At 40.5% G+C, this 14616-nt stretch overlaps 1 protein-coding gene across 9 annotated transcripts in view; it reads right to left on the bottom strand.

Annotated features, from left to right (window-relative positions):
• LOC129818464 (regulator of G-protein signaling 3-like) overlaps positions 1 to 14616 on the bottom strand; it is a 229817-nt gene that overhangs the window by 19299 nt on the left and 195902 nt on the right. For all 9 annotated transcript variants that reach the window (XM_055874372.1, XM_055874371.1, XM_055874368.1 and 6 more), the window contains one exon: positions 2975 to 3048. In XM_055874372.1, the coding sequence (XP_055730347.1) occupies positions 2975 to 3048 (74 nt within the window). The remainder of the gene's footprint in view (positions 1 to 2974; positions 3049 to 14616) is intronic.

Here is a 14616-nt window from a genome sequence, read left to right as displayed (position 1 = left end):
GTTTTAAAAAGGCTTCTAAATTCTGTAATTTCCACTTTGACATTTCAGGCTTGATTTGCCCTATTGAAAAATGTATCAACCCTTACAAAAATGTCCATTAACTATAATTCACATTTCCTGATGCTGCAGAGAAATTTTCCTGCTATAGCAATCTGTCTCAAATTAAGATACTACATCTGTAGACTCACTTCAGAGGAAGTGTGACATTGAGGTGACACTTAAGGACTTGGGAACAGACACTTTAGTGTCACACACACACACACACAAACACACACACACACACACACACACACACACACACACACACACACACACACACACACACACACACACACACACACACACACACACACACACACACACACACACACACACACACACACACACACACACACACACACACACACACACACACACACACACACCTCGCACGTACGCAAACTCACTCACTCACTCACTCGTAGGAGGTGTGGTACATCCCTCTCAACAACTGCACATTTACATTCTCAGAATCTCAGCTGCATAAACAGACTATCCAGGGGCATTCAAAAAGTGGCGAGGGATACCATGATGAGGGGGAGGGGGATCATGACAGGTAAACCACCACATGGCCTAGGGGCGTCACCTTTATCTGAATGTAAACTCTATAAAAAATGTGTCAAGTAGTGACTTATGTCATTAACATCTAAACTGAAAATACATGACATTGTATTTACTTAATGATTATGCTCAAATGTGGCTTTTGACGCTTCTGATTTCAATTTTCATCAACTGTTGATTTGCTGAGTAGCTATCAGCGTTCAGGCTGAGCAGCCATTTTAAATGGACATTGTCCTCTGGCTGTGAATTCTCCTTTCATCTCCATGTGATAGTGTGAAGAAGGCTCAATCAACAGCTGATGAATCACTGAGGCGATAACCGCACAGGAATCCCCTCAACACACACATTTGACAACACATACAGTGCATTCGGGAAAGAATTCAGACCCCTTGACTTTTTCCACATTTTGTTACAGCCTTATTCTAAAAATGATCAAATCGTTTTTTCCCCTCATCAATTTACACACAATAACCAATAATGTCAAAGTGAAAACAAGTTTCTATAATTTTTTGCAAATGTATAAAACAGAAAAGCAGAAATTCCTTATTTAGATAAGTATTCAGAGCTCAGGTGAAGCCTGTTTCCATTGATCATCCTTGAGATGTTTCTACAACTTGATTGGAGTCCACCTGTGGTCAATTAAATTGATTGGACATGATTTGGACAGGCACACACCTGTCTACTGTATATAAGGTCTCACAGTTGACAGAGCATGTCAGAGCAAAAACCAATCCATGAGGTTGAAGGAATTGTCCATAGAGCTCTGAGACAGGACTGTGTCGCAGCACAGATCAGGGGAGGGTACCAAAGATTTCTGCATCAATGAAGGTCCCCAAGAACACCCGTGATCTCCATTATTCTTAAATGGAAGACGTTTGAAACCACCAAGGCTCTCCCTAGAGCTGGCCCCCCGGCCAAACTGAGCAATCGTGGGAGAAGGGCCTTGGTCAGGGACGTGACCAAGAACCCGACGATCACTTCGGGACAAGTCTCTGAATGTCTTTGAGTGGCCCAGCCAGAGCCCGAACTTAAACCCGATCGATAATCTCTGGAGAGACCTGAAAATAGCTGTGCAGCAACGCTCCTCATCCAACCTGACAGAGCTTGAGAGGATCTGCAGAGAAGAATGTGTGAAACTCCCCAAATTGCCAATTATGTGTTATTATGGGGTATTGTGTGTAGATTGATGAGGAGAAATAGTTATATAATCTGTTTTAGAATAAGGCTGTAACTTAACAACATTTTGAAAAAGACAAAGGGTCTGCATACTTTATGAACGCACCATACACGCACCAGCTTACATTTCATTCAAAACAGGCAGTGAGCTATTTTATTGAGAATGCTTGTCTAAAATGAAAACGACCTATGTGACATTGAAACATACAAGGATAGAACATGACATTAGACATTTTAATAAAACAACATTTTATTAATGTGCCACCCATTAAAAGACATACCGGTAGCCTACACACTTTTCACACGTAGCTTGTTATTGTCAGTCATTCGCAGCAGCAGCACCGTCAGAGGCTCCATGTGTCGCATGTGAAGTGGGAGATTTCTAATCAATGCAAATGGATGTACAATTACAGAATTAAGTTGGCTAAAATGAGAAGCAGTAGGCTCCAATGGTCTCCCAACAGGTAGGCTGTTTTAATATGAACACCTGTGACAACAGAGTAGACCCCCTCTCCTGAGTCCCGACTCCCCATTGAAGTTGAAAATCAAATGTTTCTTCAAAACACTTGTATTTCGACTAGCTGGATAGATATAGATTCTATTATTCAAATTGTGAAATCATTTCAAACGCCTATCTGACACCTCTGCTAAAAGTCTATGGGAGAGTGAATGGCAAGTATGGGCTTGTGGCTTCAGCCATGTTTGATAGCCATGAGGCCATAGAATTAAGGCTAATGACATTGACATGAGGTGCCACTGTACTGTATGCTGCAGGGTCATCCATGTACAGTATAAGAAAAACAATTATTGCATTACGCCACACTACCCCTACAATGAACAAAAAACTCTTTGTCTTTGGATTATAAAGGTTAGCATAATAGAGCTACAGCAAATGAAAATGTGTATTTAGAGTTCATAGCAGTCACAGCCAAGAATGGGAAACAAAAGAATCCCACATTTTTGAGACATTCTCTTTTTCAACAGTGTTCATGGATCCAATTTACGTAAAATAGGGAAACTCCATAAAGCAGCATTACTAATTCTAGTTTGATCAAATCTCTGCACTGCTAGAACACATGACATGGGATTCCCCATTCACAACACAAAGACGTTCTCAATATTAACAGCAAAGATAAGAAGATAGAGGGTAAAAAACAAAGACAGGAAACAGTAAATCAAGGGTTGTTTGGTTACTTACAGGTTCTTGGATTTCTTAGACTTCTTGGACCCGTCGGGGCCAACGTCACAGCTGCATGGGGATCCGACGCTGAGCTGAAGGGAAAGTAGGGAGAGCACACACTGCATCATCCAGTCTCCCCAGTCACAGTAGAGATGGACCCCTAGAGCCTCACACTGGGCCCCTAAAGCCACTAGTCCCTCCTGTGCCACTATCTCCTAGGCTAAAGTATGCAGTGTAATGGAGGTAAAGGGTATCTAGTCCAGTCTGTAACACACACAGCCAGCCCCCACTCTGGCTAATCCTCAACAGCACCCCAGCACATACTCCTACCGCCTCCTGGCCTCTCTCTGTGTGTGAATGTGTGGCTGACCGAGAGTGAATGCATGTGTGTGTGTGAGTGAGGGTGGCCTACGCTGTGCATGTGTGAGTATGTGTGAGAGAGTCAAGTTGTGTTTGTGTGTGAGTTTGTGTGTGAAAAGAGTGTGACACCAGTCTGGTAGCCCTGGCCCCAATTAAGCCTAAACCTAAGCCTATAGGCTCCAGTGTCACATTACACTTCCTGAGCCCCTCTGTCTCTGTTTGGCTGAGAAAGAAAAGAGGGGGAGGAGTGGAAGAGGGCTCATTTTCCGGTAATCTGCTGGTCCGAGACTGTCCTGGGGGAGGTGGAGGTGTGTGTGTGTGTGTGTGTGTGTGTGTGTGTGTGTGTGTGTGTGTGTGTGTGTGTGTGTGTGTGTGTGTGTGTGTGTGTGTGTGTGTGTGTGTGTGTGTGTGTGTGTGTGTGTGTGTGTGTGTGTGTGTGTGTGTGTGTGTGTGTGTGTGGCTGTTATTGGACTGAAACAATAAGTGCTTCTCTCTGCAATAGTCTCATTGGGAACCCATTTCCCCATACATTAGGTACAGTATAGTTTCTTTCCCCTGCCTGTGTCTCAAAGTGACAAATGAGAATAACAACACAGACACTGACTAAAAAAGCACTAAATTGTGCTATTGAACCAAGAGTTGGCAAGGAGTTCACAGCCATTGAACCTGTGCTGTGTACATAGTTGAGGTCAGTGCCATCTTAAAACAAAATCAAAGTCAAACTGAAACTGTAATGCCTCCTACCCACCTATTCAACAAATCCCCGTCTAAAGCACACATAATCTATTTGCTTGTACCCTGTGTAGTGTTTTGATCATAGCCAGGTTTCAGATACTGAGCTGGCGAGTTCCCTTGACACTGCTAAAGGTGTCACTGAAAGTAGAGCTACTGAGATGCCGACCAAAACAACAAAAAGCGCCTGTAAACTAGCGTCTAAAGATCAACGTTATCTGCGTACAAAATGACAAGTACTAACTATTCTCTGACCTAAAGTATGATTACGGACAATGAGGAACTGCTGTATGACTGGCTTACCTAAGCTCAGTGTATGTATCTAAACTGAATAAAAATATAAACGCAACATGTAAAGTGTTGGTCCCATGTTTCATGAGCTGAAATAAAGGTCCCAGAAATATTCCATACGCACAAAACACTTATTTATCTAAAATTTGGAGCATCCCTGTTAGTGAGCATTTGTCCTTTGCCAAGATAATCGATTCACCTGACGGGTGTGGCATATCAAGAAGCTGATTAAACGGCATGATCATTACACAGATGCACTTTGTGCTGGGGACAATGAAAGGCCACTCTAAAATGTGCACTTTTGTCACACAACACATTGCCACAGATGTCTCAAGTTGAGGGAGCGTACAATTGGCATGCTTACTGCAGGATTGTTCACCAGAGCTGTTGCCAGAGAATTGAATGTTCATTTCTCTACCATAAGCTGCCTCCAACATTGTTTTAGAGAGTTTGGCAGCATGTCCAAATGGACTCACAAATGCAGACCCCTTGTATGGCGTCGAGGGGGTGAGTGGTTTGCTGATGTCAACATTGTGAACATTGCTTCACATGGTTGCGGTGGGGTTATGGTATTGGCAGGCATAAACTAAGGACAACGATCACCATTGCATTTATTGAAGGCAATTTGAATGCACAGAAATACCGTGGCGAGATCCTGAGGCCCATTGTGAGGCCCATTTTTTATAACCTCTTTAGGCTAGGGGGTGCTGTTGTCACTATTTCTGGAAATCGTGTAATTTTTAAACGGCTTCCTACTCAATTCTTGCTCTTACAATATGCATATTATTATTATTATTGGATAGAAAACAGTCTCTAGTTTCTATAGCCGTTGAAATTTTGTCTCTGAGTGGAACAGAACTCATTCTACAGCAATTTCCCTGACATGGAGTCAGATTTCACACATTTTGGCCCCTGATCTGGAGTCAGTTTAAAGGCCACTGTGAATGCTATGAGGATACAGACACTGCTTACGTCTTCCCCTGGATGCCTTTACGTGATGACGCTTTGAATGGTGTCGATTGCGCAATCACAGCCACTATAAAACAAAAAAACGTGTAGGTAGGAACTCTTTTCCAGCTGCGCGGACGCGCAGTGGACACCGACCTGCTCTTTTTCCAAGCATTAGTGTGGCCAGTAATATTTCTCCGGTCATGTTTTTACTCGTTATAGGAGTTAAAAACATCATAAGGTAGTTTAATTTAAACCGTTTTATAGCAATTTATATCCGTTTAGTGCGATTTTGGGACATTTATTTCTGAGACACTTTGAATCTCTGGGCACGTTTCCAGTTCATGCCGAACGCAATGGGCATTTCCACATGGCAAGAGGACAGCTTTCGACCAAAAGACGATTAGACCCAAGAAAGGATTCTTTGCCCAAGATTCTGATGGAAGAACAGCTCAAAGTAAGAACAATTTATTGTGATAAATCGTGTTTCTGTCGAAAAATGTTAATCGCTTATGACGCCATTTTGTTAGACGTAGCTTCGCTTGGCGCAATCTGTATTGAAAAGTAAGGATAATTTAAAAAATGTAAATCAGCGATTGTATTAAGAATTAAATTGTCTATCAATCGCTGTCCACCCTATATTTTTTAGTCACGTTTATGAGTATTTATGTATACGACTAGATCACTGTCTAATATGGCGCACGACATTGTCTGACCAGCTGGGCAACTTTTGTCATTGTCTAACCATGATTTTGGTGGCTAAATATGCACATTTTCGAACAAACTGTATATGTATGTTGTAATATGATGTTACAGGAGTGTCATCTGAAGAATTCTGAGAAGGTTAGTGAAAAAATTAATATATTTTGGCGATGTTGACGTTATCGCTCTCTTTGGCTAGAATCTATGCTCTGGTAATGTTTGCACATGTGGTATGCTAATATAACGATTTATTGTGTTTTCGCTGTAAGACACTTAGAAAATCTGAAATATTGTCTGTATTCACAGGATCTGTGTCTTTCGATTAGTGTATGCTGTGTATTTTTACGAAATGTTTGATGATTAGTAATTAGGTAATACACGTTGCTCTATGTATTTATTCTAGTCCATTTGTGACGGTGGGTGCAATTGTAAACTATGATATCTACCTGAAATATGCACATTTCTAACAAAACCTATCCTATACCATAAATATGTTATCATACTGTCATCTGATGAGGTTTTTTCTTGGTTAGTGGCTATCAATATCTTAGTTTAGCCGAATTGGTGATAGCTACTGGTGTTGGTGGACAAAGAAAAGATGGTGTCTTATGCTAAGGTGTTTAGGTAATAGATTTACATATTGTGTCTTCCCTGTAAAACATTTAAAAAATCGGACATGTTGGCTTGATTCACACGATCTGTGTCTTTCATTAGCTGTATTGGACTTGTTAATGTGTGAAAGTTAAATATTTCAAAAAAATATATTTTTTTTGAATTTCGCGCTCTGCCTTTTCAGTGGAATGTGGGAGGAGTGCCGCTAGCGGCACCCCAGTCCTAGACAGGTTTTATAAGGTATCTGCGATCAACAGACGTATATCTATATTCCCTGTTGTGAAATCCATAGATTAGGAACAGATTAACCTGTCTAGGATGAGAGTGCCGCTAGCGGCACTCCCCCCCCACCCCCACTGAAAAACCAGTGCCGCGAAATTCAAAAAAAATATTTTTTTAAAATATTTAACTTTCACACATTAAAGTCCAATACAGCTAATGAAAGACACAGATCTTGTGAATCCAGCCAACATGTCCGATTTTTAAAATGTTTTACAGGGAAGACACAATATGTAAAGATGTACATCTATTACCTAAAAACACATTAGCATAATCCACCATCTTTTATTTGTCCACCAACACCAGTAGCTATCACCAATTCGGCTAAACTAAGATATTTATAGCCCCTAACCAAGAAAAAAACTCATCAGATGACAGTCTGATAACATATTTATGGTATGGGATAGGTTTTGTTAGAAAAAAGTGCATATTTCAGGTAGATGGCATAGGTTACAATTGCACCCACCGTCACAAATGGAATAGAAAAACTACTTAGAGCAACGTGTTTACCTACTTACTAATCATCAAACATTTCGTAAAAATACACAGCATACACGAATCGAAAGACACAGATCCTGTGAATACAGACAATATTTCAGATTTTCTAAGTGTCTTACAGCGAAAACACAATAAATCGTTATATTAGCATAGCACATAGCACATAGCAGCCCAGCATTGATTCTAGCCAAAGTGAGCGATAAAAGTCAACATCGCCAAAATATATTAATTTTTTCACTAACCTTCTCAGAATTCTTCAGATGACACTCCTGTAACATCATATTACACAATCCATATAGAGTTTGATCGAAAATGTTTATATTTAGCCACCAAAATCATGGTTAGACAATGTGAAATGTAGCTCAGCTGGTCAGAAAATGTCCTTGCGCCACTTAGACAGTGATCTACTCTTATACATAAATACTCATAAACGTGACTAAAAAATATAGGGTGGACAGGGATTGATAGACAATTTAATTCTTAATACAATCGCGGAATTACATTTTTTAAATTATCCTTACTTTTCAATACAGTTTGCGCCAAGCGAAGCTACGTCAAAAAACATGGCGTCCTAAGCCACTAACATTTTTCGACAGAAACACGATTTATCATAATAAAAATGTCCTACTTTGAGCTGTTCTTCCATCAGTATCTTGGGCAAAGGATCCTTTCTTGGGTCCAATCGTCTTTTGGTGGAAAGCTGTCCTCTTGCCATGTGGAAATGCCAACTGCGTTCGGGATGAACTGGAAGCGTGCCCAGCAATTCACAGCGTTTCAGAAATAAATGTCCCAAAATCGCACTAAACGGATATAAATTGCTATAAAACGCTTTAAATTAACTACCTTATGATGTTTTTAACTCCCATAACGAGTAGAAACATGACCAGAGTAATATTACTCCCTCCAATAATGCTTGGAACAAGTGCGGGTCGATGTCCTCCACGCGCATTACGCAGCAAGAAAAGACTTGCTAGCTACAGGTTTTTTAAATTTATAGTGCCTGTGAACGCGCAATCGACCCCATTCAAATCGTCATCACGTAAAGGCATCCAGGGGAAGACGTAAGCAGTGTCCGTATAGTCATAGCAATAACAGTACCCTTTTAACTGACTCCAGAACAGTGGCCAAAATTTCTGAAATCTGACTCCATGTCAGGGAAATTGCTGTAGAATGGGCTCTGTTCCACTTAGAGACAAAATTTCAACTCCTATAGAAACTATAGACTGTTTTCTATCCAATAATAATAATAATATGCATATTGTACGATCAAGAACTTTGTGGGAAGCCGTTTCAAAAATTACACGATTAGCATAAATAGTCACAACAGCGCCCCCATCCTCAACAGGTTAATTTATTTAAATTGACTGATTTCCTCATACTGTATGAAGTGTAACTCAGTTAAAATCGTTGAAAATGTTGCATTTATGTTCAGTTCAATGTACATGTGTATGTCTGTGTAGGTCATTAAAAGCCTCCTATCCACCTCCAAGCCCCAGATGCTCAAGGCTGACAAACATACACAAACGCATGGACACACACGCACACACACACACGCACACACGCACACACTTGTGCAACAACCAGATCCCAATGAGGTCAGTAGGGTCAGCAGCAACATCAAAATAAAGTGTTTAATCTTGGTGTGGGAACATGAGAACCAGGGTGCCCCAGACCCCAGGGAGCTGTCTGCCAGGCCTTGCCCCAGTAACCAGAGAGGATGGGGGGGGGGGGGGAAATCAGGCCAACCCAGTCCTCCTGCTATTTACCCACAGGGTTTACTGCAGGAATAGCTAATCCAGAGGTCATAACTCCACATTACTGACCACAGACACAGGGGAATATGGTTTGCTTCTGTCCGCCTGCCTCTCTCTCTCACACACACACACACACACACACACACACACACACACTATAGCCTTCAGCGGGGATCTCCAAATGAAGACACACAATGAGGTTCTAGCCATTGAGAGGAGGTCCTCAGGTTACAGGCCCCTTCATACCATAAAGCACTCAACGCCAGGCTCATGTGACGCTTTGAAACAACCCTCCAACTGCAATTAAGACCCATTACAACCTACAGGAACACATGGACTCCCTTCTATTGTGTCTCTTAAAGGGAATGTTTATGGGTTTCCTACTACATGTAACTTGATCATTTGTTATCATAAGGACAGAGCTTTCCAATTTTCTGAACTTCCTGTAACCTGATGATAAAGGGGAATTTTTCACATAATGTAGGATGCTGTCTGGTGACGTGATGCAGACCTAGTTTAGGGCTGTAATTTCTTGCTGCCTTGAAGGTGTGTTGTTTTTCATAAGAGGAACATGGCAACATAACCTAAAAGTACTCACTGACTGAATAGTTATAGACAGACAAAATACAATAGCATGTTAAACTACCAGCCCTCACATTCTCATGTTAGATTTAGATGTCCATCCATGTTGCTCAAACATCAAACTTCGAAGTTGTTCCAAATGTCAAATTCCGTACTGCTTAAAGATACATTTAGGCATTAACGCTACATTGTAAAGGTAAGGGTTAAGGTTTGGGATAGGATTACAAAAATATCAAAAACAACTATATCAAAAACGTTCTATTGCTGGATTCAAACTTGCAACTTTTGAAATCAGAGGCAGATGCTTAAACCCATCCACCATGCCCAAGCAAAACCAAAATCAACTTGAAGTTAACAGCGTTCACTGTTGCCCCTAGTGGCTGGTTTACACATAATCTCTCAACGTCCTCTGACATGGATGGACGTCAAATACTGACTTGTATCACGGGTGATAAGATACTGTATACAGTGTATTCGGAAAGTACCTCTTGATTTTTACCACATTTTGTTACGTTACAGCCTTATTCTAAAATGGAATAAATAGCTTTTTTCCCTCATCAATCTACACAGAATACCCCATAATGACAAAGCAAAAACAGCTTTTTAGAAATGCTTGCAAATGTATAAATTAACAACAACTGAAATATCACAATTACATAAGTATTCAGACCCTTTACCCAGAACACAGTGTTAAAGCACTTTTGGCAGCAATTACAGCCTCGAGTCTTCTTAGGTATGACGCTACAAGCTTGGCACACCTGTATTTGTGGAATTTCTCCCATTCTTCTCTGCAGATCCTCTCAAGCTCTGTCATGTTAGATGGGGAGCATCGCTGCACATCTATTTTCAGGTCACTCCAAAGATGTTCGATCCGATTCAAGACCGGGCTCTGGCTGGGCCACTCAAGGACATTCTGAGACTTGACAATTGGGTTCTTGGTCACCTCCTTGACCAAGGCCCTTCTCCCCCGACCACTCAGTTTGGAAGAGGAATCGTCTTGATGGTTGCAAACCTCTTCCATTTAATAATGATGGAGGCCACTGTTTTCTTGGTGACCTTCAAAGCTGCAGACATTTTTTTGTAATCTTCCCCAGATTTGTGCCTCGAAACAATCCTGTCTCGGAGCTCTACGGACAATTCCTTCGACCTCATTGCTTGGTTTGTGCTCTGACATGCACTGTTAACAGTGGGACCATATATAGACTGGTGTGTGCCTCTCCAAATCATGTCCAATCAATTGAATTTACCACAGGTGGACTTCAATCAAGTTGTAGAAACATCTCAAGGATGATTAATGGAAACAAGATGCACCCTGCTCAATTTCGAGTGTCATAGCAAATGGTCTGAATACTTATGTAAATAAGCTATTTATATTTTTTACATTTGCAAAAAAACATTTTCACTGTCATTATGGGGATTTGTGTGTAGATTGATGAGGAAAAATATGATTTAATCCATTTTAGAATAAGGCTGTAATGTAACAAAATGTGGAAAATATCAAATTGTCTGAATACTTTCCGATTGCACTGTATTTAACCTTTGTCGCACATACCTACCTATATCCTGAATACCTACTAGATAGTAATGTTTTATATGACATAAGAAGAAATGATCCATATGCTAACAATGAAAGTATTGATTTTAAGATTGAAATACAGGTATAACAATTGGAATTGGTGATCAATTGTTCATGTTAAAGTCTGTGAAGAATGTGAAGCCTGAACCCCTCCCCAGCCCCTCACACAGTGGCATAGCAGTCTGCTCAGGACATAGGAACAACAGCAGGGTCAGATCCAGTCTCTATATATACTGTAACCCTGAGCCCCAATGTCTACACAGCAGTGGTCCACAGCAGAAACAAACTCTCACGTGCTCCACTGAGGACAGACACCAGTGGGCCTGTACCCCCAGGCCAAGGGGCTCAAAGCCAGAAACACACTGAAGGGCTGTGGGCAAGAGGTCTGATGGGTTTGGTCGATGGGGGGCTGATCGGTCGCAAACAATGCATATACAGTTGAAGTCGTTTACATACACCTTAGCCAAACACATTTTACCTCAGTTTTTCACAATTCCTGACATTTAATAATAGTAAAAATTTCCTGTCAGATAGGATCACCACTTTATTTTAAGAATGTGAAATGTCAGAATAATAGAAGAGAGAATGGTTTATTTGAGCTTTTATTTCTTTAATCACATTCCCAGTAGGTCAGAAGTTTACATACACTCAATTAGTATTTGGTAGCATTGCCTTTAAATTGTTAAACTTGGGTCAAACGTTTCGGGTATCGTTCCACAAGCTTCCCACAATAAGTTGAGTGAATTTTGTCCATTCCTCCTGACAGAGCTGTTGTAACTGAGTCAGGTTTGTAAGCCTCCTTGCTCGCACACGCTTTTTAAGTTCTGCCAGCAAATGCTCTATAGGATTTAGGTCAGGGCTTTGTGATGTTCGCTCCAATACCTTGACTTTGTTGTCCTTACCCTCTCTTGGGTAGGGGACAGTATTTTCCGGATGAAAAGCGTGCCCAGAGTAAACTGCCTGCTACTCAGGCCCAGATGCTAGGATATGCATATTACTGGTAGAGTTGGATAGAAAACACTGAAATTTCTACAACTGTTTGAATCAATAAATGCATAGAAGACGTCTTCCCCACAGTGACCATATGAGCGTATCCAAATCAAAAACCATGTATTACAGGCAGTAACCACACTGGGATAAAGGCTAGAGCTACCGCTTACAAGGAACAGGACACAGACATAGACACATACAAGAAAGCCCGCTACGACCGCCGATGAGACAAAAAACATGAAAAAGGACGATATAGGAGGAAAGTGGAATCCTATTACACCGGCTCCAACACTCGTCAGATGTGGGAGGGCTTGTGTGACAGGTTAAAGGAAATACTAATTCCTGTTATACATTAAACAGTATTAGTAAATTCATAGTATGTGAGGATCTTAAAACATCTAAGGTTAAGAAGATCATGCACTCAGTATTAGTTGATAGATTGATAACATTTATATAATTGTGTTAAAATCCGTCAAGCATACAAAGGGTACGAATTGTGAGAGGAATGTGTAAACTTTATGTTGATTACTTTATGTTGTCGTGGGTAAAAGTGTCAATCTGTGATCTACTAAATGCTCTTAATCTATGAGCCTGAGATCGATTGCTCTGGTCTCCACTCAAGTTCACGGAGAATTTGCGGTCTTTTTCTCATTGCACTAAAAGTTCAGTGAGTAAACATTCCATATCACAATTGTGATTCTTTCTCCACTTTTTCAGGTACGTTATTGATGATAAAAAAAGAGTAATTTAAACGTAATAACTCGCTAACATGTCAAGAGTGTTTAACCTGTCAGGGGGGCAGCCCGACACCGGTACACTTATGACAACATCCAGCTCAAAGTGCAGGGCGCGAAATTCAAAAGAGATTTTTTTTAAATATTTAACTTTCACACATTAACAAGTCCAAGACACCAGATGAAAGGTGCACATCTTGTGAATCAAGCCAACATGTTCGATTTTTTAAATGTTTTACAGGGAAGACAAAATATGTAAATCTATTAGCTAACCACGTTAGCAAAAGACACAACTTTTCTAACTCCATCAGTTTCTTACTCCATCAGGTGCTATCACAAATTCGACCAAATAAAGATATAAATAGCCACTAACCAAGAAACAAATTCATCAGATGACAGTCTGATAACATATTTATTGTATAGCATATGTTTTGTTCGAAAAATTTGCATATTTCATGTATAAACCATAGTTTACATTGCAGCCACCATCAGAAATTGCACCGAAAGCAGCCATAATATTTACAGACACCAACGTCAAATAGCTAATTACTCATCATAAAACATTTCTGAAAAATACATAGTCTGCAGCAATTGAAAGACAGGCATCTTGTGATTCCAAACAATATTTCCGATTTATTAAATGTTTTACAGCTAAAACAAAATGTATCGCTATATTAGCGTAGCTACAATAGACAGAAATAAGTGGGCGCCCACGGCCAGTTCACATGCACGACAGATATATGAAATAACATCATAAAATGGGTCTTACTTTTGCTGATCTTTCATCAGAATGTTGAAGAAGGTGTCCTCTGTCCAGATGAGTCGTTGTTTGGATTCAGAATGTCAAATTTCCCTCTTCAATTAGCATTGGCACTAGCCGAGTGGCACAAATTTCTCCAACGTAAACACAGTCAGAGGACGGAACCCGGCAAAACTCCCGAAAAAAGTTTCAATAATCTGATTAAACTATATTGAAAAAACATACATTACGACGATATGGTCACATGTATCAAAAAACATTTGAGCCGGAGATGTTAGTCCTTCATTACGGCAGCAAAACAAAAGTCAATCCCACTTCCTTCAGAGTACCGGAAGTGGACGGTCACGTCAAAGAAATAGTTTTTTTTCCACCACAGACCAAGAGGAGCACAACAATTTCTTCTCTCACACCCTCTTAACAAAACAATAGGAAGGTGTATAGAGTGTAAGTAGACTCATAAGTGTCAAGACCATGTATAGGCATCAAGTTGAAAAGAGCATCGATTTCTGACATTTCACTTCCTGGTCAGGAAAAGTGCTGCAGAAGGACTTCTGTTTCACTCAGAGAAATATTTCCAACTGTTTTAGAAACTATAAAGTGTTTTCTATCCAAAAAGAATAATAATATCCATATTGTACGAGCAAGATTTGAGTCGGAGGCCGTTTGAAATGGGCACGATTTCACTGGCTACTCAACACTTTGCCTTGCAGCCATAAGAAGTTTTAAGGTTTGTCTTAGTAACATATTGAGGAAGTTAGTTAAGTTTGCAGAGAGTAATATGAGCCCTGCTCGGTTGCAGCTAGCTTCATACTGCTAGGTACTGCTACTTAGCTGCCATTTTA

Source organism: Salvelinus fontinalis, chromosome 21, assembly GCF_029448725.1.
Source record: "Salvelinus fontinalis isolate EN_2023a chromosome 21, ASM2944872v1, whole genome shotgun sequence".
NCBI lineage: Eukaryota > Metazoa > Chordata > Actinopteri > Salmoniformes > Salmonidae > Salvelinus > Salvelinus fontinalis.
This window is presented reverse-complemented; position numbering and strand designations above follow the sequence as displayed.